The 22,001-nt window shown below is 37.8% G+C and overlaps 1 protein-coding gene and 1 long non-coding RNA gene across 6 annotated transcripts in view; one reads left to right on the top strand and one right to left on the bottom strand.

The window, feature by feature from the left end:
* Window positions 1–745: 745 nt before the first annotated feature.
* On the bottom strand, window positions 746–8,240 carry LOC118223167. 2 transcript variants are annotated; one of them, XR_004764412.1, is made up of 3 exons: window positions 8,214–8,240; window positions 5,642–5,813; window positions 746–3,133 (listed from the first exon to the last, which is right to left on the bottom strand). It is a non-coding gene; the product is annotated as an uncharacterized LOC118223167 (long non-coding RNA). The 2 variants fall into 2 exon arrangements; XR_004764411.1 differs by lacking the exon at window positions 8,214–8,240 and adding an exon at window positions 6,359–6,671.
* Window positions 7,206–22,001, top strand: part of ube3a (ubiquitin protein ligase E3A) — a 25,593-nt gene continuing 10,797 nt past the window's right edge. The window contains exons 1-3 of one of the 4 annotated variants that reach the window (XM_035409380.1): window positions 7,206–7,228; window positions 11,618–11,662; window positions 19,959–20,272. In XM_035409380.1, the coding sequence (XP_035265271.1) occupies window positions 11,661–11,662; window positions 19,959–20,272 (316 nt within the window). In that variant the 5' untranslated portion in view covers window positions 7,206–7,228; window positions 11,618–11,660. Of the gene's footprint in view, window positions 7,229–7,292; window positions 7,771–7,797; window positions 8,079–11,617; window positions 11,663–19,958; window positions 20,273–22,001 lie in introns of those variants that run through there. The other 3 variants (XM_035409379.1, XM_035409377.1, XM_035409378.1) reach the window with 3 other exon arrangements.

Below are 22,001 nucleotides of genomic sequence, written 5' to 3'. Positions count from 1 at the left end.
TGATTATAATAATAACATTGTCTTTTAGAATAGTCTGAGTAACAACGATGCCATCACCCTCATGTGATCTCTCCATAAATAAATAAATAAATAAATAGAGAGGGGAATCCTTTAGGAGCTTAAGAGCGTCTGCAGCTTACACGGTGCACTATTTACAAACTACTTGGCCTGTCCGCATGGGATTACGAGAAGCTTAGTAAGAGATATGTGGCCATATTTATAGATGCAGTACATCAGCTTACGTTGTCTGAGAGTAAAAAGAGTTCACACCTTAAACAGGGAAATGTCTAATTTTAAAACTCCCCTGATGTCTACCTTTGGCTTAGCTCAGAATGCATGGGGGAAAAGCAGCAAATTACACAACACAACACATTGAAGAACAAAAGAGCCACTTTTAAATCACAACTTAAACCATACATTTACATGAAACACTAATTCCCTGACCCTGCCCTACACAATAAAATGATCTTTGTTGTTATTTTTTTTGCTATTTGATGATACCTTGTAAAGTGTGCTTGAGTTAGAGGATGGTGATATATAAATACAGTTAATTATTTTTTCTCTTCTGATAACAATAATAATAATAATAATAATAATTATTATTATTATTATTATACATTCTCATTTTGAAATTGGTTGATTGTAGTGTAAGATAAAATTACTGACAAAAAATTGTCAATTGAACTGAATAAAAATGAGGCCAAATATTTTTATTTTTATTTATTTTATTTTTTTTTGAGTGGTGCAGTGGTTTAAACACAGCCCAGGTAGGACACATTGAGACATTGGTATACCGAATGAGATCAATACAGACCCACAGCTTTCCAGTTCTTTTATTGGCAAACAATTTATCCACAGCACCAGGATCACAGCCTCAGACCCAGCAGAACCAATCTGTCAGCAAACAGGACTTTCACAATGGCTGCAGTGAGCATGGACCAAGGGGCCGCCATAATAGTAGGACTTTAATCCTTGCAAATTTTAAGGTAGCCACCCACTTCAAAAACATATTCTATGTTTTATTTTAACAGTTTCAACTATTGATGGCAAGAGTATGCTTTCAAAAGAATCCCAGTGTGTCTGAAATATCAACAAAATCACAGCACATATTCTGACTCAGATTTTTAAAAATGTTTCAACTGAACCTAGATATTCACTTCAATGAGACATGCTATGGCAAAAAAGTAAAAAGTCAGGCTTACTGTCATATGATAGCTTACAGGGCAACAGGTAGCAGAGTTTTTTGTTGTATAATGCATCTTATTGCAAGAAGTTCTTTCTGCAGATACAGTGAATGTGAATTAATGTGCTGTGAGAGATGTCCACAGATTGAGCAGCTCAGGAGGTAGAGCAGTCGTCTGGCAACTGGAAGGTTGTCGGCTCGATCCCCGGTCCTCTGAGTGGGTTGAAGTGTCTTTAAGCAAGACACCCAACCCCCCATTGAGCTGGCTTGAGCTCTGCATGACTGTCTTGCTCCCTATTGGTGTGTGTGAATGTGAGGCATTCATTGTAAAGCGGTTTGTGCAGTTGTTGATGGAAAATGCACAATATGAATGCAGTCCATTTACCATTCTTCCCTTTTCACCATTGAAACTGGGAAGGAACATACTGTAAGTGTGCCACAGGATTGGTTTTTATATTGTGATAGATGTATTCATTAAAAATATATACTGTATATACATATGTTCGATTTGCACTGTGTCTGATGCTTCTCATGCACAGAACAGTTTAGTGTAAGGTAATCTGTTCTGTTAATTTACGTGCTTTAATAATGTTACTCGTACATGCTGCTACCTTCTAACTATATGTTTTAATCTCAGTGGAACTCATCTGGGTAAAAATGGTTTTTAAAATACATTTTTAAAAATACTACTAATATGCATACAGTCCAGGCTGTGTTCTGAAGAGAGGCATCAAGTTGCATATTCAAGGCCGCAATTTTTCTTATGCTAAAATCTGTCCATTTCTATGTGCCATTTCATAAGTCGTTATATAATTTCTCTCAATGACAAATTCGCCCACACAAACACACCAAGATAATTCATTTTATGACCTATATTTCCGAGTGTATTTAAAATCAAAATCAACGTGTGAAATCCCACTGCTTTAGAATGTGAAATGCAAGGCTTTAGAATAAATATATCATCAAATATATCAACATGTCAGCTGATTCACAAATTCACATTTATCGTGGCAATGCTATAAAATTATCACAACTTACAGACTGGACAGCTCATAATTAAACTACGGTACAGTGCATGTTCAATTCGTAGTCATTCCATCAACATATTATTGGGAATTAATTGTTACTGTTCTATTTTAATGTAGCATTTTCGCCAAGCCAATTTTAGATACTTAAGAATTATTGTGACAAATAACCACTCCAAGCTGGTGAATCCACCCCTTCATTATTGCATTATTGAATTCAGAGTCAGTCAGACATGTATAATACAAATAGATACTCCAAATGTCACTATCAGCAAAACAAAGTCAACTGCAACTGCAGAGAAAGGGTTCACAAAATAGTCATGCCATGCAAATCTCACAACCAATGAAACTAATTAATGCACAGTGCTCTGTGAAAATGCGACATTGCCAGTTCATTAAAAATGTGCAGACAGGAGCCAAAAGAAGTTAAGACAGTGTTTCGCCTAATATTATAATTCAGAAATAATGGAGGGAGGGGGCATAAAACATGCAGCAAATTTAATTAATCTGGGATGCAAGCACACTGAATTAATCCTTACATAATTACTGCGTCAACACAAAACAGTCATCTGTAAACGTAAGAGGGGTGAGATGAAAATATTTTGATAAGGTCTTGTCATCAATATGACAGAAATGCAACAACAAAAATAAAGTTCTTGTCTTTCATTTAAACTATCATCAGTCAACCTTTAGAAACCCTAGCAGGCTCACCAAATGTCTTTATTTCTGTGATGATTTTTTTCAGGTGACACTCCTTGATGATATTGTCATATGTTGAAGATTTGCAAAATACATTTTCAATGCATGGACAGATTTCATGGTATGGTATCAAATCTCACAGCCCTGCCAGGCAATGCAAAGTTAGCTGTAGCATCACCCAGGGATGGGAGAGGTCCAGCAGAGATAGTCTGTTTGGGAGATATTCCTATAAGAGAAATACCTGCAATAACCTCCAGAGGGAAACATTGAGAATAAAACTGAAAAGTGGTTATATATCCTTTTTAATGCAATGAATACGTAGACAGAATATATAGAAAGACATGCTTTTTCTATACACTGATTAAATAAATAGTGTCCCAATTAGGTCAAAATCGCTTGTTTTCTCTGATTATGCACACTGGTCATATGAACATTCATGAGGACTGGGACTTTTACATGAAGTGAAGATTCAAATCAGGCTCAACCATATAGCATCTCTGCTGCTGGAATAGCGATTGTTGTAAATTTATTTATTTATTGCACACCTGTCAGCAGGTTAGCTAGCTAGCATTCACTAACATTTATGCTAGCTAGCTAACATTAGCCACAATCATCAATCAATAGTAATCGTCATTCAATTGCAATCCTTTCATCATTCTTTGAGAAAGAAAAACTGAAATCCCTCCCGGTTTCTGCCTTTCATTGCAGGTAATAGCCGCACAACTCTTTGACATTGATCCACCAAATAATGGTCTGGAGCAACTTGAACCATCTCTGCTACCAGTATGACAGGCCTGTACATAGATGACCTTGTACACCACGTTTGCTCAGTTTAGTTCTAGCTTGCTAGCCTAGGGTACTGTTCACATCACTAATACATAATGCTTCATACTAAAACTGTCCTGTTAACATGATTGCTCATCAGCTGGAACCTTCTGAGTATGTACTGAACACTGCACCTGGAAATCTGAAGCTTCTTTGCAATTTCTCACTGAGAATAACCTTCTTGCCACAATGCTTACTGGGCCCCACACATCTAACCCTAACTCCTTCTTTGCCTTATTTCTTGCAGCTTTAGTGCCTATTTTACTTGCACTACAGGCTAAATATATTAGGCTACCAGATTAGTAGATTTCATTCCATTAAATTACCCCTCCACCTCTCACTTTGCAAAATGATTGGATAGATTTCCAATAATTGGTTTAATTGCAACAAAAAGCCCAAAGGAGGCTATTTTGAGGAAAGTTGTGTCTAAGATTATTTTTAAGTAATCTTTTTGTGTGATCGTAGGTAGCAATTGAAAAAGAAATGTTTGTAAAAATGTTTGTACAATAAATGTGCTGCGAAATTCTTCTTTACCTAGTTTATTTATATATTTATTTTTTTAATTACAGGTGGCCTAATACTTTTGATCTGTATATATATATATATATATATATATATATATATATATTGCTGTTTTTTCTACATGGTGAAACCAAAATGTGTTAAAAAGCTGAAAATCTGCTTTATAACTATGTGTGCATGACTGTAAATATAAAATTTTGGAGTACAGAGCCAAATCAAGAAAATACATGTCTTTGTCCAAAACGTCATGGAACTCACTGTATATACACAGAATCACATTTTTGGAAACCAATTTTATTCTGGGGACAGAACATCTCTGCTATTTTATTATCTTCACTGCCTATTTCTGAGCACTCTGGGGACAATGCTAATCTCAGGGCACAGACAAACTATAAGATATGCCCAATTTTGTGATGATTAAATTGTTAAATGCCTTTGAAACACTAATCAGAGTTACTGTATTAACTTTTTAACTAGTCACACTACTGTTTTCTATGTCAGTTACACTAGCTACATCAATGGCACATCTAACCTAGTTGATTATTAGCTCATAGACGTCTAATTAACTAGTTAACTTAAACTTTGCATTTAACATTGAAATGGCAAGCTTGATAAATTCTTATGCTATTTATAGTTGGTTTCAACTTCTTAATGGTGCTGGTGCTTTCCTGTCCACAAACATGCCTGTTATGTGTTCAAGATATACTTAGAATACTTATCATATTTTGCTTTCGGTACAAGCATCTGCTAAATAATCTATCCATCCATTATCTATACCCGCTTATCCTGAGCAGGATCATGGGGGGTGCTGGAGCCTATCCCAGCGTGCATTGGGCGAGAGGCAGGAATACACCCTGGACAGGCCGCCAATCTATCGCAGCGCCAAATAGCCTAAGTGTAATGTAATGTAATACCCTTAAATGTTGTTGATTACTGGGGTAAAGGAAGCTGCTACGTGCTGTTTTTATTTTCCTCATGGTTTTCCTAGTGGCAATAACTATTTTAAAATAATCTCTACAAAAAATACTCAATTGTTTTTGCTGACAGGTTATAAAAACCTAGGTCTGTTTTCCAGTATATGAAAGCAATGCAAGGTTAACAATGTCAAATTTAACTATTTGTTCTTTAATTGTTTTGATGTCACAGGCTTTATTTGGCAACATTACTTTTTTACTGATGTCACTTTTTTAAATAGTATCATGAACAAGTTTAATTGGTCATGGGTTAATATTCTCCACCTGGGATTGGATTTCTACCATCACCAACTTCTGCAGACAACCAAAGAATGGTAATGCAGTCTCCAGGCTATGCTGACCGAGCACTTTGAAGCTTCCTATGGCTGAGAATGGCCAAATGGTGAATTAGAGATCTGACAATATATACATACCCCGTGGGGTCATTTTTCCTCTGCATTTGACCCATCCAAGTTACGTAAGAACAGTGGGAAGCCACAGTGCAGTGCCCGGGGACCAACTCCAGTTCGGAGGCCAGTGCCTTGGTCAAGGGCAATGGCAGGAGTATGCCAATCTCAACTGCATGTCTTCCGGTGTGGGAGGAAACTGGAATACCCAGAAGAAAACATTACATTACATTACATTACATTACATTACAGGCATTTGGCAGACGCTCTTATCCAGAGCGACGTACAACAAAGTGTATAACCATAACCAGGAACAAGTGTGTTGATAACCCTAGAGAGAAGTACCGTTCCAAGTGTAGGGAACAACCGCATAGTTCAACTTAAACTGATTAACACTAATACAAACAGAAAACCACACAAACACAGGGAGAACATGCTAACTCCACACAGACAGGACCTGGCTGGCCAACACTCAAACCTTCTTCTTGCGAGGCAACAGTGATGCCACCATTGTGCCACCGTGCCGCCCAAGTGCTTGATAGAGCTTTTTCTGCTCAAACACAGGCAGGCATTTCACAGTTGCCTTTGATAAGTTTGTCATTGTAACCGCTGGGCCAATGACTGAAGTGGATGTTAGGTTTTCAGATACATGGAATAATGTTGCTGGCAGTGGAATCCAAGTCTTAAACACAATCAGTAGTGATTTTAAAGGGTGTTAACATATCCACATTAAATGTGACTAACAATTTTTCCGAGGTGGAAAGCTTTGTGATGGGCCACTCATCCAGCTTCTCATCATCAGCACTGAGAACAGAACAAAGCATTTTCACCACGTCAGACTTGCTGGCTGAAGATGATTCTGCCAGATCCTGTGCTAAAGAAGATTTACAGTAGCCTACTGAGAAACGATGTTTGATGCTTTAGGGATAGCTTTGTTGATGGGTAATCGGTTGATTTCAGGCCATCTTTAACTGCAATTTGAAACGTATGAGTGATGCACTTTTCATGCTGGGGAAAGCAAGCTTTGCCCAGAGCAGTTCAACTCACAGCCTGCAGATCTTTTTCTTGATCATCAATGATTATGGGAAAAATCATCTTCAAAGTGTGATCATTTGATTGATTGGAGTGATTGGAGCAAACAACGTACCACTTTTTAAAGTTCGCCTCCTGGTCTTGTTGAGAGAAGTTGCTCACTAGTGCCATGCTAATTTTTACAGTCTCTAGTGCCAGTGCGGTTGGCTCCAGTATTGGTGTTTCAGCCTCTTAATATAACTCAATGGCAATAATACAATCAAAATTCTAAATCAGTAATTTTTCCAACAAGAAAATGTAGTCTCAGTGTTTTGTTATTAGGCGATTTTGTTACGTTAGTTTTTCTACAGTCCGGCTTCTTCCCAGTATTCATTGTGTTCTGCTCTGTATTTGCGGGCAAATAAGAATTTCCGCTCAGGCAACAAAATATACGATGGAAAGCAGGAGGATTTTTTGTGTATATTTTATTTAAGGATTTTTGTAGTGAAAATGTGTTTCTTGCTAAGGTTAGAGGTCAATGTTGATGACGTCAAAGTGCAAGTAAGTTCCAAATTGAACGGATTTTAAGCGTTCTTAGACTAGGTAAGTGTATTCTGACAAGTGTACCTGGAGGTGTGTTCTTACAACAATACAAGAACAGAACACAAGTACACAGTTTCGAACACATCCCGCGAGTCCAGGGGCTTCGTTTGGGACTGCGCCAACGTCATGTTCGGGACCATCGTTTTGAACGGTTTTGAACCACTACTAAACAGTTCTGTTTTGAACCAAGCAATAACAACACCAGTGCATTATGGGATATGTTCCCTTAGCATTGCAACCCCTGTTGAAACCAAGATGGCTGAAATTATTTTGTGTAGAACGGGGAGTGACACGATACACAAATGAAACATAAATCATTTAAAGAAGCAAACTAGCAAATAGACTAAATAGACCGTTTCTACAACAGTAATACGTATTACCGAAATTGTGGCCAGACCTTGGAGGGACGTGCGTACCCAGACATATACACAGACACGCACAACTGAGGGAGAAAGTCTCGTATGAATTCCGACGAGAAGCAGGACTGTGAGTGTGCGCCACCACAGGCCGAAGCTACCCCTGCAGGAGAACACGACAGGTCGGTAAGGTTGCTGGGAAGAGTATCGGGGATCTTGGGGAACAACCGAGCCATGAAGAAGTCGAACTGCAAAACCACACGTTCAAATTGGAATATCTAGCATATGAAGTTGTGTATATAATATGCAGTATTTTCTTTAAAGCTAACGCCATCGTGCTTTGGATTTTGCCGCAATGCCATAACTGGTTAGCAAGCTAGCCTGAAATATTGTTACCATTTCTTTCTAGCTATACAGTTAGGTAGCTAGCCGGCTAAGCTAGGCCTGGAAAGTGCAATTTGTGTGTGGAATTTCATGTGTAGCAAACTAACCACGTAAGTAAAGTAACTTGCAGTAATTGTGCACATAAACAGCAGCCTCAAACAATGTGAAATAACGGTGTTCTGTAAACATAAAAAATAATTAATCACAACTAATTTAGCCAGCGAGCTAACATGCACTGTCATTACCTTGTTCGGCCTGTCAGTGTCAAAACAACCTAGCTAGCTGGCTAGCTCATTGGCTGGCTGGCTAATGTTTCCGATTTCTCTTTTTAATTAGTTAGCAAGCTAGCCGCGTACGTGACAGTCTAACTTGGTTTGTTTGATGGCTGTGTTGCCTGTTAGAAGCGACGTTTTAGCTATTTGGTTTTGGCAAGTAATGGTAACGTTTTTTCGTTGAAAAAAGTATTGGCTAATTGATTTGGTTAAATGTGACATAGTCTGGGTAACGTTAACTTAGGAAACTTGCTGATCAAACATTAGCTAAATGTAATTGGCTTCTGAAGCATCCACTCAACTTTTGGAATAATAGAAGTAGCTAACTTGCGTCCCTAAACAATCTCTCACATATGTATTAATAATTTATTCAATTTCTAGTTTGTTTTAGTTATGTTTTGCATGATAGTTACCCCTTAAATGTTAGAAGTTGGACCGGTGTGACGGTCTGGTTAGCCTTGGATAACGTCAACGGTGAACTATCTATTTAGTCTAGATGTGGCTTGTATAGCTTGCCATTGATGGTGTTATTTTGTGTTGAAGTATCATTGTTCGCCCGGCTTTATATCGGAATTATTGTGATTGGCAGTCATACAGCGCACAAGTACAGATGAGTGCAGTGCAACTATACAGTGTAAGTACTGATATTTGAAATTATAGTTGAAATGTTGTAGTAGTGATTTACTTGGGTTGAAGTGTATAACTAATTGTTGATCGCTGTCTCTGACTTGAGCTTATTCGCTATGTAGTGTTTGGCCTGCAAAGCGAGAGGGGTGACCTGGGGTGAGGTGTACACCTCCCCATTGCTGGTGTTTGCAGTGGGATATGGCCTACGTGCTTAGGTTGGTGATGAGGTTTTCTCAGTGTGATGCTATACAGATTGAGGTTTGTCTTTGCGAAATAAGCAATCATAATGTTGCAATTGTAATTCCTGGGACAGAGGGTGGTGGTAGAAACTATTACTATCTGTATGTTAGACTTAAGCCATTAAGACTGGGAATTTTGAAGTAAAAAATAAGGTCTTACTATTTTGTTCTCAGGTATTGGTGTGTTTAACATAGACATAGCCTATATGATTAATTTCATAACTTGTCATCAGGGATTCATCTTTTCAGCAACATTACATTTATCATCAATTTGTTGTAAAAATGAAATATAAAATTGCACATTAAATGTACATCACTAATCTGTGGTTGTTTCTAAATCCTAAAGGTTGGACACTAGCTATTTGACTTGTACCCCTAAGGATATGATCATGTTTAAATTGTTCAATTTCATGTGTAATATCTACCTGGTATTCTTATGTATAATTTGGCCGTCATTTGGAAGTTACAAAGATTTAAGGGGATTGCACATTCTGGCATATTCAATTGCCATATCTGTTTGTACTAGTTTCTTACCATAAATGATCCTTGTGCTGTGTGCTTGAGTGGAGAAAAATATATTATTATGAGTCTACTGTCAGAGTAAAGCAATTAAGTCGAATCAAGTTTCTCAAAATATGTTTTGAACCAAATTTCAAATAGGTGTAGAAATATTCTTAGTGGAAAATTTCAGGAAAAACTTGAGACGTCAAGGGAATTTAGTGTCCAAATTCACAGAATGCCCCGTCTGCTTTAAGTGGTTTTACACTTGGTTTTAAACAATTGGAGTCCTTACTGATATTATTTTTATGAATATTCTGGACATCCGGGGCTCTGTTTTCCAGCCAGCGCATGGCATGTTGCCAGCCGTCGCACTGCCATGCATTTTGATGCGCCTCAGTGGTTTGGTCATTTTGCGACTCGCAGTGCGTCGAAGTGGGAGGGGAGCCGCTGCTGGGGGTGTGTATATGTCAATGTCGCATGGTGTAGTGAAATTTTGGCAGCTCATTGGAATTTTCAGGACATTCTAGTCTGCTGTTCGTGCCATTCGCCGCCCGCCTGCCCAGACCACATTTAAGGCTTATGGCGCAGGCCATCGTCTGGCGGATTGGTCATTCGGATTCGGGGCTTTACCATGCAATGTCTGCATGTTTCACAGTCTAATCAAAAGGCAATCAATGGTTTTTATGGACGTTATGGTTCATATCCAATTTGACTTTGATTTGTTGTTCATTGTCTTTTTCTTTTTTAAATAATTTATATTCCTGTATTTATTTATGTTTTTAATTGTTTACAGCTTATACTGTTCTTATACTGCATTGTGGCCCTGTATTTCGTTCTTTTTACTTTCCGTCTGTAATGGAAAGAATGGCAATTAACGCAACTTCTAAAATCTTTTCATTTTAATTTCAACATAGAACAAAAATGAAGAAATAATTAGCATTTGATTAAAATAAGTGATCATCATTACAAATTCACATAGGTGCCAACGTAATTGAGCAGTCTAATGTATCTTACTGCTCTAAATTTTTAAATCAGCTTGAACATGTGTTCCTCTGTCCAGTATTTTTTCTATACAAAATAATAATTGTGCGAAGAAAATTATTTATTTATTTTTTTTCGTGGCATGTATACTTTTTTTAAAATTACTGATGGTCACAGGATGTCATTACCTCTTGGGGACAAGATACACTGCCTGGCCAAAAGAAAAGTCGCCGTTTGGATTTTTTTGGACAGTGCCCACTGTACAAGCCTCTGGAGGCAGTGTTATGATCTGGGGTTGCTTCTAGTGGTCAGGTCTAGGCTAAGCAACGTCATGCGGCAATAAAATGAAGTCAGCTGAGTACCTGAATATACTGAATGACCAGGTTATCCCATCAATGGATTTTTTCTTCCCTGACGGCACGTGCATATTCCAGGACGACAATGCCAAGATTCATCGGGCTCAGATTGTGAAAGAGTGGTTCTGGGAGCATGAGGAATCATTTTCGCACATGAATTGGCCACCAGAGTCCTGACCTTAACCCCATTGAAAGTCTTTGGGATGTGCTGGAGAAGAATGTACGGAGTGGTTCCACTCTCCTGTCGTCAATACAAGATCTCGGCCAAAAATGAATGCAATTCTGGATGGAAATAAAGGTTGTGATGTTGCATAAGGTTGTCGAAACAATGCCATGACGAGTGTACGCCATAATCAAAGCTAAAGGCGGTCCAACGAAATATTAGTGTGTGCAACTTTTTTCTTTGACCAGGCAGTGTATATAGGGGTGAACTGGCAGAATTGTCACAAAGCCGCACCCATGCGCCATGCAACATTGATTATGGAAAATAGAGCCCCCTGAGTTTGATAAGTGGATGATAAATCTGATTTCCTTTTGAGCTCCCTATAACAGACAGAGGAGGACATGATTGGTATAAAAATATCCTGATTATTTCACGTATTTCCATCATATATACTGATTGCTTTCCTCTGCTCATTAAATTCTCATCTCTTGCCTTTTGTCTTGGTTTCAGGTCACTAGAGGAATCTGATATAGAAAACCCTGAAGCAAGCCGAATGTAAGTACTGGAATTTAGATCTTGTCTACATAACGCATGCGGGTTATTTAATGTTTTGTTAATTGCTTTCTAATAACATACTGTCACTGCAACTGTCATGTATTTTCCAGTAGGTGTTCAGTTAATCTGTGACCAAACAGTACCTACATTGACACACTGATGAAAACATAATTTAAATGTGTGTACTGCAGGCTTTTAAATCTAAGCCCTTGTGGTTAATGCCCATTTGTAATGTGCTTTTGATAAATAATACTATCAGGCATGCATCATCAATAATGATGCCTGCAGTGTATGCTAAAAGTAACCCACTTTACAAAATCTAGTGCAATAAACACTTCCAAATAGCACTCCCATTTATGTAAAAGAATATGGTCACTGAAAGAAATTATTCAACCTCTCAGGAAAAGAGTGAAAGCAGCTTGCTTTTTAAAAGGCTTTTGTTTTATATGTGATGACCTGTAGAATCATAGTTTTGACTTGAATGTATTTGTGTGTGTGTGTGCGTGTGTAATAATTCATGGGGGGATATAAGTTCGAAGGAGGTGCAATGCTCCTGAAAAAAATGCTTTATCTCAGATGAAATAATCAAATTTCCAGCCATAGCCTGTGTGTAGGAACATTCACACAGTCACAGACAAATTTTAAAAATGCAAGCGTAATCGTAATGCATGCTCCTGGATGCCCAACAATTTCTCATTCATTCACAGGATAACAATAGCCGCTTTTTCCTTTCTTTGAAAAATCTTCCCGACCTCAAACATATGTAGCACCAGCAACTTTTTTGAGAAGAAAAGCTGATTGTATGCAAAAAACTTCCCAAAGTTCTTTTCAGTAGGACGAGTTATGAGAATTTGCCTTTGAAGTGCTTGTTTTTGATGGGTCCAGATAGTTTTTGTGCACAATGAAAGATATTTAAAATATTTACAGAGGCTTCAGAGAACTTTACTGTGGCTGGTTTAGGGACATTCACCAGATTGTTGTTAAAAGCAAAGAATAAACTTCATGTAAAGGCTAAGCAGCATCATTGTACAAGCCATTTTGAAGTTACATTAAGTAGGCTATATTTTATTGCTTTTAAACTACAAACCCATGATTGCCCCAGTACTCTTGATTCTAAAGTTGGCAAGATTCTGTAAATTTTCTATAAGTTTATGTTAAGTCACAAGATTCTTTAAATATCTGTAAATGTCCTTCATCTCAGATTAAAACTGTCTGGCTTATTCAAAAACGTGCCCTAAAACTAGGCCTAATATATCTCCTGATAAGAAGTGTTTATACCTTTGCAATTAATTAGAATGATTTCAAGTAGTGACTACAAAGTGAGTTTTCATGAGCCCAAATGGGTAGGGCTATGAAGAGCTGTCTGTCTGAATTGTTACTACCACCGTAGTTGCTAACACAGTAGAATACTCCCTCTAATAAGTGAGTTACAGTTGATGCATGGTAGCTCCACCTATTATTGGTGTTATAAGACCATTGCTAATTTCCACTTTATTGAGCTGTTCCGAGCCCAAGATTTAGTAATGCCTCAATGTGACTGTACTTTTGCTCCATTTTATCATTTTATTACTTTATCCTTGGCCTTTGACAAAGACAGGCCATGCAGAAGTAAGACCGTTTGTGGTGGTGTTGAGGTATTTTTAGTAGGCTTATTAATATTATTAGGAGGCCAAGCCCTGTTGTTTTTGCTAGGATTTTTATTCTTCTTATTTTTCTTCTGCCTTTTGCTACATTTTCAGCCCTTTCCCATGCTCAGAAACTCACAAAATTTGGCAGGCATGTCCGGTCTGACTACCATTGCATTATGCATTACACACATGCAACTGACACGCAAGCATAATCTGCAAAATTGCAGCATTGAAAATGTATTAAGGCCATCCTGTTTCACTTGCATTCACACAAACATAATTAGAAGGACAGTCGTACGTATCTGTGTCTGGTAACAAAATATCTTTCAAAATCTGTAAAATTTAGCTGTTATGCATTGTTTTTTCAAAAGAATGTGTCTTCTACCATAACCAGAACTGCAAAGGTATCGTCATTATTTGGATTAATGTTAGCTTGCATTAGCAAGCATCAGCAGTCACCCAGCCAGGTAACATTAGCTTAGATAGCTAATGAAAATGTTAACTTTTGACAGAGATGGGTATATAAAAATTCTTATTAAAAAAAAATAAGGCTAGAGGATGAAGAGGGAGAAACGGCACCCTAAGTAGGTTACCGTAACATTACTGTTCTAGTAACAGTTGCGGTTAACAGTTAGGCTTACTTACTTTAATTGAAATTGATTAAAATCATTGTGTTTAGAAATTAGGGTATTTGGATATCAGGCACCAATGACTTGAAAGCCCTTAACTTATGTTAAATTATATGTGATTATATTATCCTCCAAATCATTCTGATATCATAAAGGTTTGTGGGTAACTGGGACTATTACTGCCAAAATTGTTTTAGTTAGGGTTCCTTTCGCATTCTGTTAATTCTCTTTGTTGCCGGTACAAATTGACGTAAAAGTGCCGTGCAGACTTAATTTTCCTCTGGAGAGATGGTCTAAGTAAAAATACAAAATATAAAGTGCCCGGCACAATGTGAACTCTTTCTGCGCAGCAAAATTTTGTAACCTCTTAATAGTTACAATACAATTTAATAAACAGTACAAACAATTCTCTCCACCCCCCGCAAACATGTACACGGAGTCGACCACCACAAGTTAATTCTCAACCTGTGGGAAATGCTGTATGTTGTCAGCCTCTCCTGTTTGACACTGATGAAGACACACACACACTACTGTGTGTTGAAACATTGCAGTCTGTTTGCAATAAAAGCTGTGCTCCAGACTGATTCCTTCATCTCAGTTTACCGCCCTGTTTCTGAGAAGCACGGGATCGCCGTTTAAGATGACAGGTGCATGATAATCTACTTTCTGACTACATTGTGTGATGTTCGAGGGAAAAAAATTCTGAAAGAACACCTGTTTTCAGATCGAGAGATTGGCTGTAACAAAACCCAGTGTGCATTGGTGGACCTCAAGACCAAGTTCGAAAACCCCTGGTCTATTTTATGGGCACTTTACAGAGATGGAGGGGATGTTGATTTCCCTGGCTTGAGGTTAGCCTACTTGGCATGTTGGTGTAATCTTTTAAGGTTGGACCCTCAATTTCATAAAGCTGGAAATTTCAAGAACATTTCAAATGAACTATTTACCACTCATGCTGTTTGCTTGTGATATTGATGTTGAATGTACCTGAAATTCCGTGTAATACATAGTAAAGGTTTGGCACCCATTGGTCGATGTAAATTAACTGATCTCAGTGGGTAGTAGCTTTGCCATTCTGTCTTCGTTGTTCATGGTTTATAATTATCTAGCTTGGGTCTCACAACTAGTTGTAGATAGCATGCATCCAAATGCATGAAATGTGCTGCTCACTACAGGAACAGCTACCATTTTGGTCATTGAATGAGGAGAACTCTTGATGGCCTGGAATAGAGGTCATAATATACCAATTGTAACCTGCAGAATGTCTACAAAAACACAAGCCTCCATTTTAAAATGGCTAACATTGTATGGCCAACCTGCTTCTAGAGCAGTAGCGATAAGAGTGAAGGGATTGAGCCTGTACACACTTGAGAACAAGCTGGTTGTGCTTCTTGTTTGTTAAGTATAGGGCAGCATCTTTCAATTATTTTGTCACCAATTTCTGTTATTTTTTAAATTTTTTAAATGATCTATGGAAACATTAAGGTCAGCTTAACACATTGACTCACTGTGTTTAGCAACATTTATTATGCAAAGTTCTGGTCTTCAAGAGACCACTAAAATGCATCATGTAGGCTATAAAAATGAAATGCATGACAAAAAAATGGAACAATTAAAATGTTTATTGAAGGGTTATGTATTGTAAGTGCCAGAATTGGGGGACAAATAAAGTCTATATTTGGAATTGTAGTATCTATTTGAAATTGTACTGTCTTGAAATGCACTTCACTTTTGTCACTCAAAACATATGGTAGAATATTAATTAACCGTTTAGCTCCATCATTTTACACAAATGCCTCCTTACTGTATTTAAGTAATTTTTATATATGCGCTCAAAGAATTCTTGCAACATCCTTTTTGTCACTGGTGTTGCTTGTGCCTACACAACATTAAAGGATTTCAGAATTTTATTTCTTAGTTCAATCTGCACGAATAGGCTAAAACAGCGTAGGTTAATACAGTACAATCCACTTAATTGCATAACAGATTATCTCATAATTCCTGCATTTGCATAGAATTGCCTAGAATTCCCGAACCATTTCCCATTTATTCCATTGCAAAGAGGTTTTATATTTGCATAAACCATTAGCGGATATTTCAAATATTTTCATGAAATTATGTCCCAATTACATTGCATAATGATCTTCAAATACAGGGGAAGAGTCACCATAAATGTAACACTTGATACATATAAAACGGTCAATAACTTAATGCACAATGCAGCTACTATAGCCATTTCAGGTTTGTACATATGCAAATCAGTCCTCTATCAACTCCCAGATTAATAAAGTAATTTGATAACCTTCCCCCAAAATATAAAAAAGTCTGTTGCAGAAGTAACTTTAAGGTATAAGGCTTTATTATATTTACAGTAAATCAAATCACACATCATTCAAAAAAGGTATTGGCTATGTCCTTGAAAAGTATGCTTTTCTGAGTGTATTCTAACAGCTGCTACAGTTATGCCACCTCTAAGTTGCTATAACGAACTACAGAGCTGTTATATGTTTGCAGAATGTCATCTAGCGAAATGGAGAGGGTGGGTTTCCAGGGGGGTCCTGGAGCAGGGCCCAGATTTGGATATTCGGGACACTGTACCATCCTTAAGGGGAGATCTTAGGCATTTTAAATGGTGCTTAATATTTATTAAAGAAATTAAATTTTGTTAGTTAAGTATTTAATGTTGTGTTCAGTTCATTTGCTTGCTGCGTTGACATTGCCTCATCCTTTAGATGCTCCAAGTGATTAATGGGAAAGAAACAGCCACTTGGTCACAGGCATTTATAATAAGCTGTCCTATAGCCTGTAGCTAATAGGGCTCTTCTTTTGGGATCTTTAATCGGACATGGAATACAAAATGCAAATTGCAAAATGCAAAAGTTGTCAGTGTCATCAGTGACTATCCCTTTTAATGAGAGCTCTTAGACCATTTTATGTAACTTTAAGTTAAAGTTAAACAGATGTCTTAATTCTTTTTATCCATTATTTAAGATTTATCATTTTATTTTTGTTTTTAGTTATTATTGTTTCTATATAATTTCTATTTTGCTTTATCCTTGTTATGTTGACAGTATCAGGACTGTTTTGAGGGGGGAAAAAATACGCTCTTGAATTGTATGCTGATGCTATACCTTTCTTTTGAATAAAATATGCTTAAAAAAATAACATTATTATATGTAACATTATAATATTACTGAGAGAGAGAGAAAAAACGAATTTACTGGTAAAAATGTCTAATTGAAATATATTTGGGGCAAAAGAAAAAAAAAGTTAAACAAATGTCATTGTCATTATTAAATGTAATGTTAATTATATGCCAAAATAAATCTTGTCATCTATGAGGATTGGTGAGAGATATTGGGCTAGCTAACGCTTTCATAGTTTAGCTTGTCGGCGAACTAACTGGTTATTTTCTGTCGCCACAATTATCAAATAGTGATGTCTCACTGTGACTGATACAAGTTACCATTAAAACTAACTTGGTCTGCTGTCGCAGTGCTCCAAACCTGTCCTTAGAAACATCACAGGTTAGGAGCCATTTCACTGCTGAAAAACAATAATTATGACACATCCTTTAACTATCATAACGTAGCTAGCAATTTTAGTGTGTTTATTAACCGCTTATCATGTCGTATGTAGATCACAATGGCAGGTATAGAGCCAGCACAGGAAAGAGCCTAGAAGTCAGAACTAGGATTTTAAAAAATGTATGGGGTGAAGATCTTGTGTTTTCCCAGGAGTGCAGTATTCTTAAGCGAGTACTTATGCTTCAGTGAATAAGCAAATACAGACGCCTATGCAAAATATATGACAGTTGCTTAGATCAGCTGCAGAATTTTATGTACAACCCCAAAATAATGAGGAAATTAGAAAGTGTGCACCTCTTTGAACCTTGACCAGGCCTTTAAAGGGCATAATTTAACTTTATTGTGTATCTGCACTTTTCAGTTTTCATACATTCATGTTCCACACATTCACTTCATTCATATTAAGACAAAAAGAAGCATTTTTGTTCAGTGTTTATTTATTTGTAATTTATTGCTTATTATAATCAGCGTAGACATGTTGCACATCAGTTTTTTTTATAGTTCAATAAAGGGTGCTGTATTCTTTATATTCACATTCAATGTATCTATTTACTCATATTGCACCACCACCACCCCCCCCAGAATTCTTTTCTGCTTTAACCCATTCATAAATATAAACATCTTAAATCTACTCCTTTCGCTCATTTGTTTCATGTGACCAGTCTGTACTATTACAGTATTTGTCAGTAATCACGTGTATAAGAAGAATGCACCAGTATTATTTTGTAGGAGGCCTGTTTGTGTGTGTGCGCGCGTGTGTGTGCATGTACGTATGTTCCCTGTCCAGCACCACTATATCACTCCTTTTTCCCATCAGTCTAATTAAATTCATCAGGACTTCCTGATGTGTGGCTGGCCAGTGCTTTTGCTATTGGTGTACATTTAGCCTATTAGAACCTTGACCTGTGAAGTAATCACTGATTAACTCTCCGAGAGTGAGAAATGGGAGGTATAAGATAGCTGGGTGACTTATTGCCCCGCACAGTAATTACCGAAGCCTGATTTTGTCATCCTGGCTTTAGCTAATGCCCTAACACTCCCGCCAGGCTTTATTGATTACAGTGCGGATCCTTGATTTTTTTTGTGCGGCAACAGTGCCTTGTGTGTTAGACTACTGTATCTGCAGAATGGCAAAACCAGTACAGTGCCATGGGAAATGTTCAATTTAAACAATTTAAGCAATTAAACCAATAAGAACGTAATTGGTACTCACACTTCAAAATATCAAGGATAAACTTAAAAAATGAAATGAAAAATGCTAAATTTGATGGGACAGTATAAAGTACTGCTGCAGAAGTGCAAAATATTAGATCATCCATTCTCTGTGCTAGTTTGAGTACTAAGTAGCTAGTACCTACAAAATGAGAAATTCAGACTTGGCATTTTCACACAGACCAAAGTTATTGGAATTGTATGTTTCTTTTTTTCTCTATTATACTTTTTGGATTTGCTGCCAGAAGTTTAGTGCCCCAGGGTAATAGCCTCTATTCCCTGATAAATCCAATATTCCGTAGTTTTAATCTTTTAGTCTCGTCTTAAAAGAACTTTTTTTTTTTAGTCATTTTGACACTTGAAATGTTACATGCATTTTGTGGACCATTGTATACAGTATATTAACCATTATAAATATTAAGGGGCATCTAGAAGGACTATATTGGTAACTGAGCTTCTAATTATCAGTTACAGCATCGGGGTTGTGTAAAATGGGAATAAATTAGTAGCTCTAAGTAGAAGTAAGGCATCACATATTTGCCAATAAACCTCATGTTCAATGGACTTGGATGCACCACACACGCAGCTCTGAAACACCCTTTGCAAGATGGGCTTGTTAATGCCCCGTACATCAAAATGAGAACACTTCTGACTTAATTTTTTTTTTTTTGTCATTGTTGAAGTTTAAAGGATCTGAGATTTCATCTGCACGTGTGTGTTTTCTGAGGTTTACTTATGGTAAATATTGATAATTAAGTGCTGCTTATTACTGTCTTATAAGAAGTATGAATGCTTTTAGAATTAGCGTCTTGAAAGATGATATATATATATATATATATTTTGATAAATGGATATAAAATGTTTTACAGAGCTCTTCAGTATGTTTTGCCATACTGAATGTTGGCCTACGATTGATTTAGGTCTGCTGTACGTACACTGTCACTGTCTTGTGTGTTTTTTGTTTCTCGGGATAGGAGCATCTGCTAAATATACGCTATGTAATTGTGATAGAACTGGTCCTCATTTGTTTATGGGGTGCATGTACATTATCTGGTTTAGCAATGTTGTTGCCATGCTCTGTCACTGTTGCTCATTAAGTCATAGTGATGCTCTTATTTTGTTTCTTATAGTTCTTCGCTGTGGGTATGAGAGTCTGCTAAACGAATGTAATGTGATGTAATGCTGTTGGGTCTGACCATCCGTAGCTCAGTCCTCCTCTTATTTTGCTTCTTTGGTACAGGAAGCGAGCGGCTGCGAAGCATCTGATAGAGCGCTACTACCACCAACTAACGGAGGGCTGCGGAAATGAGGCCTGCACCAACGACTTCTGCGCTTCCTGCCCGGGCTTCTGCCGCATGGACAACAACGCGGCCGCCGTGAAGGCCCTGGAGCTGTACAAAATGAACGCCAAGCTGTGCGACCCTCACCCTTCCAAAAAAGGAGCCAGCTCCGCCTACCTGGAGAACAGTGCCAAAGGACCTCGCCCCAAGTCGGCCTGCAGCGACAGGAAGATGAACCACAGAGACCTGCACCCCATCAGGGACGACCTCAAAGGTGAGGCCCCGACTTTTGACCCTTGACACTCCTCCGGCTCAGAAGTCCAGCATGAGAGTGACTAATGCTCGTTCCAGAAAGCCATGTGGCATGTTGTTTTTGTTCTAAAATAAACAACAGTTTTGCACAGCATGAAAATAAATTTAAAATTTTCTTCATTGATTTCTGAGCAAGAATTATTATTATTTTTATTTATTTAGCCTTTATCTAACCAGGAAAAAAGTCATTGAGATCGAAATCTCTTTTGCAAGGGGGACCTGACATAAGGCACAGTTACTCAAGACCAGTGGTGTAGGTTTAAATATGTTCTAAATATGTTCTAAATGTTCTAAATATTGAGGGGGAGCTAACGTTAAAAATAGATATCGATAGCTAAAACAAACTTGTGATTTTACAAGACGTGTCCATGACGTTACACAAAACATTGGCTAAAATACTAACACTGCAACATGGGGAGTCACGTTAATTCCCTGCTTAGCAACCGAGTGCAGCTATCACCAGGTAGTTTTCTAAGTTCTGTGAACATCACATTCAGTCAGTGTACCGACAGCTATTAACTAGCTAGCTACGTATCATATTGTCAGATATCATAGTTCATTCATTGACAACTAGCTAGCTAACATTGACATTAGCTGGCATATTGATAGGTAACGTTGCAAATATAAGATTACCGTTACCGTTCTTTCCAACCGCTGTGAGTAACTGACTTTAGCTGACGTTGTCATAAAACTTTTCCCGACCGTGAAAACCATAGACATGTATATATGTCTATGGTGAAAACTGCCTGGCTTGTTTACATTTCGGACAGATGCTAGTGGGTAAGTCTATCGCTGTTTCCGTCGCAGAACAGCTTGTATTTTTCCATAGACTGCGTTGTTGCTGTTCTCATTTGTGTTAGTGTTAATCAGTTTAACCTTCAGGGTCCAAGTTGAACTATGCGGTTGTTCCCTGCACTTGGACCGGTACTTCTCTCTAGGGTTTTCGTCATACTTGTTCCTGGTTATGGTTATACACTTTGTTGTACGTCGCTCTGGATAAGAGCGTCTGCCAAATGCCTGTAATGTAATAATGTAATGTAATGACACAAGCTAAATTGGAAGCGCTATCCTAAAATTTCTTCTTACCATTTTTATTTCTATAAGGATTATGGGAAGTGAAGTCCATAGTATGATCGGCTTGAGCAATCACCTCTAACTGTTGACTACATATCCCATTTGTGCTTTCGTAAGCTCAAACTTTCCGTGGCCATGGTAGTAAACCATTGCTACTATGTGAAGAGGGGAGTCAATAATTCATGTTATGTTTACAGGCGTTACAGACCTTTCCGCATAATTTTGAAGTCATCTTTTATTGCTGTTGAAGCCTTTATTGTATGAAAGCTTTATATGAGAGAGGGACCAGTCATGGTTGGGGGAGACAATTTGATTCTTTACAAATATTGGGGGGACACACGTCCCAACCGTCCCGTCCCCCCCCCCCCCCCCCCCCCCCCCCCCCCCCCGGTTCCTATGCCAATGCTCAAGACAAACAAGTTCCAAACATCAAATGGGGAATTAGACTGTAGTTTAAAGTCTGCAATTGACAAAAGTAATTTTTCAAGTTTATTATTTGTTCCAGCTGTAAGGTGTAGAATATCTGAAACCCTATTAAAGCGGCAAACCATGTGGCTCACCAGGTCCAGGGTTAACCACCCTCTCTTCAGTAACTGCCTTTCCACATCAGGCCAGCC

Source organism: Anguilla anguilla, chromosome 3 (assembly GCF_013347855.1).
Source record: "Anguilla anguilla isolate fAngAng1 chromosome 3, fAngAng1.pri, whole genome shotgun sequence".
NCBI lineage: Eukaryota > Metazoa > Chordata > Actinopteri > Anguilliformes > Anguillidae > Anguilla > Anguilla anguilla.
This window is presented reverse-complemented; position numbering and strand designations above follow the sequence as displayed.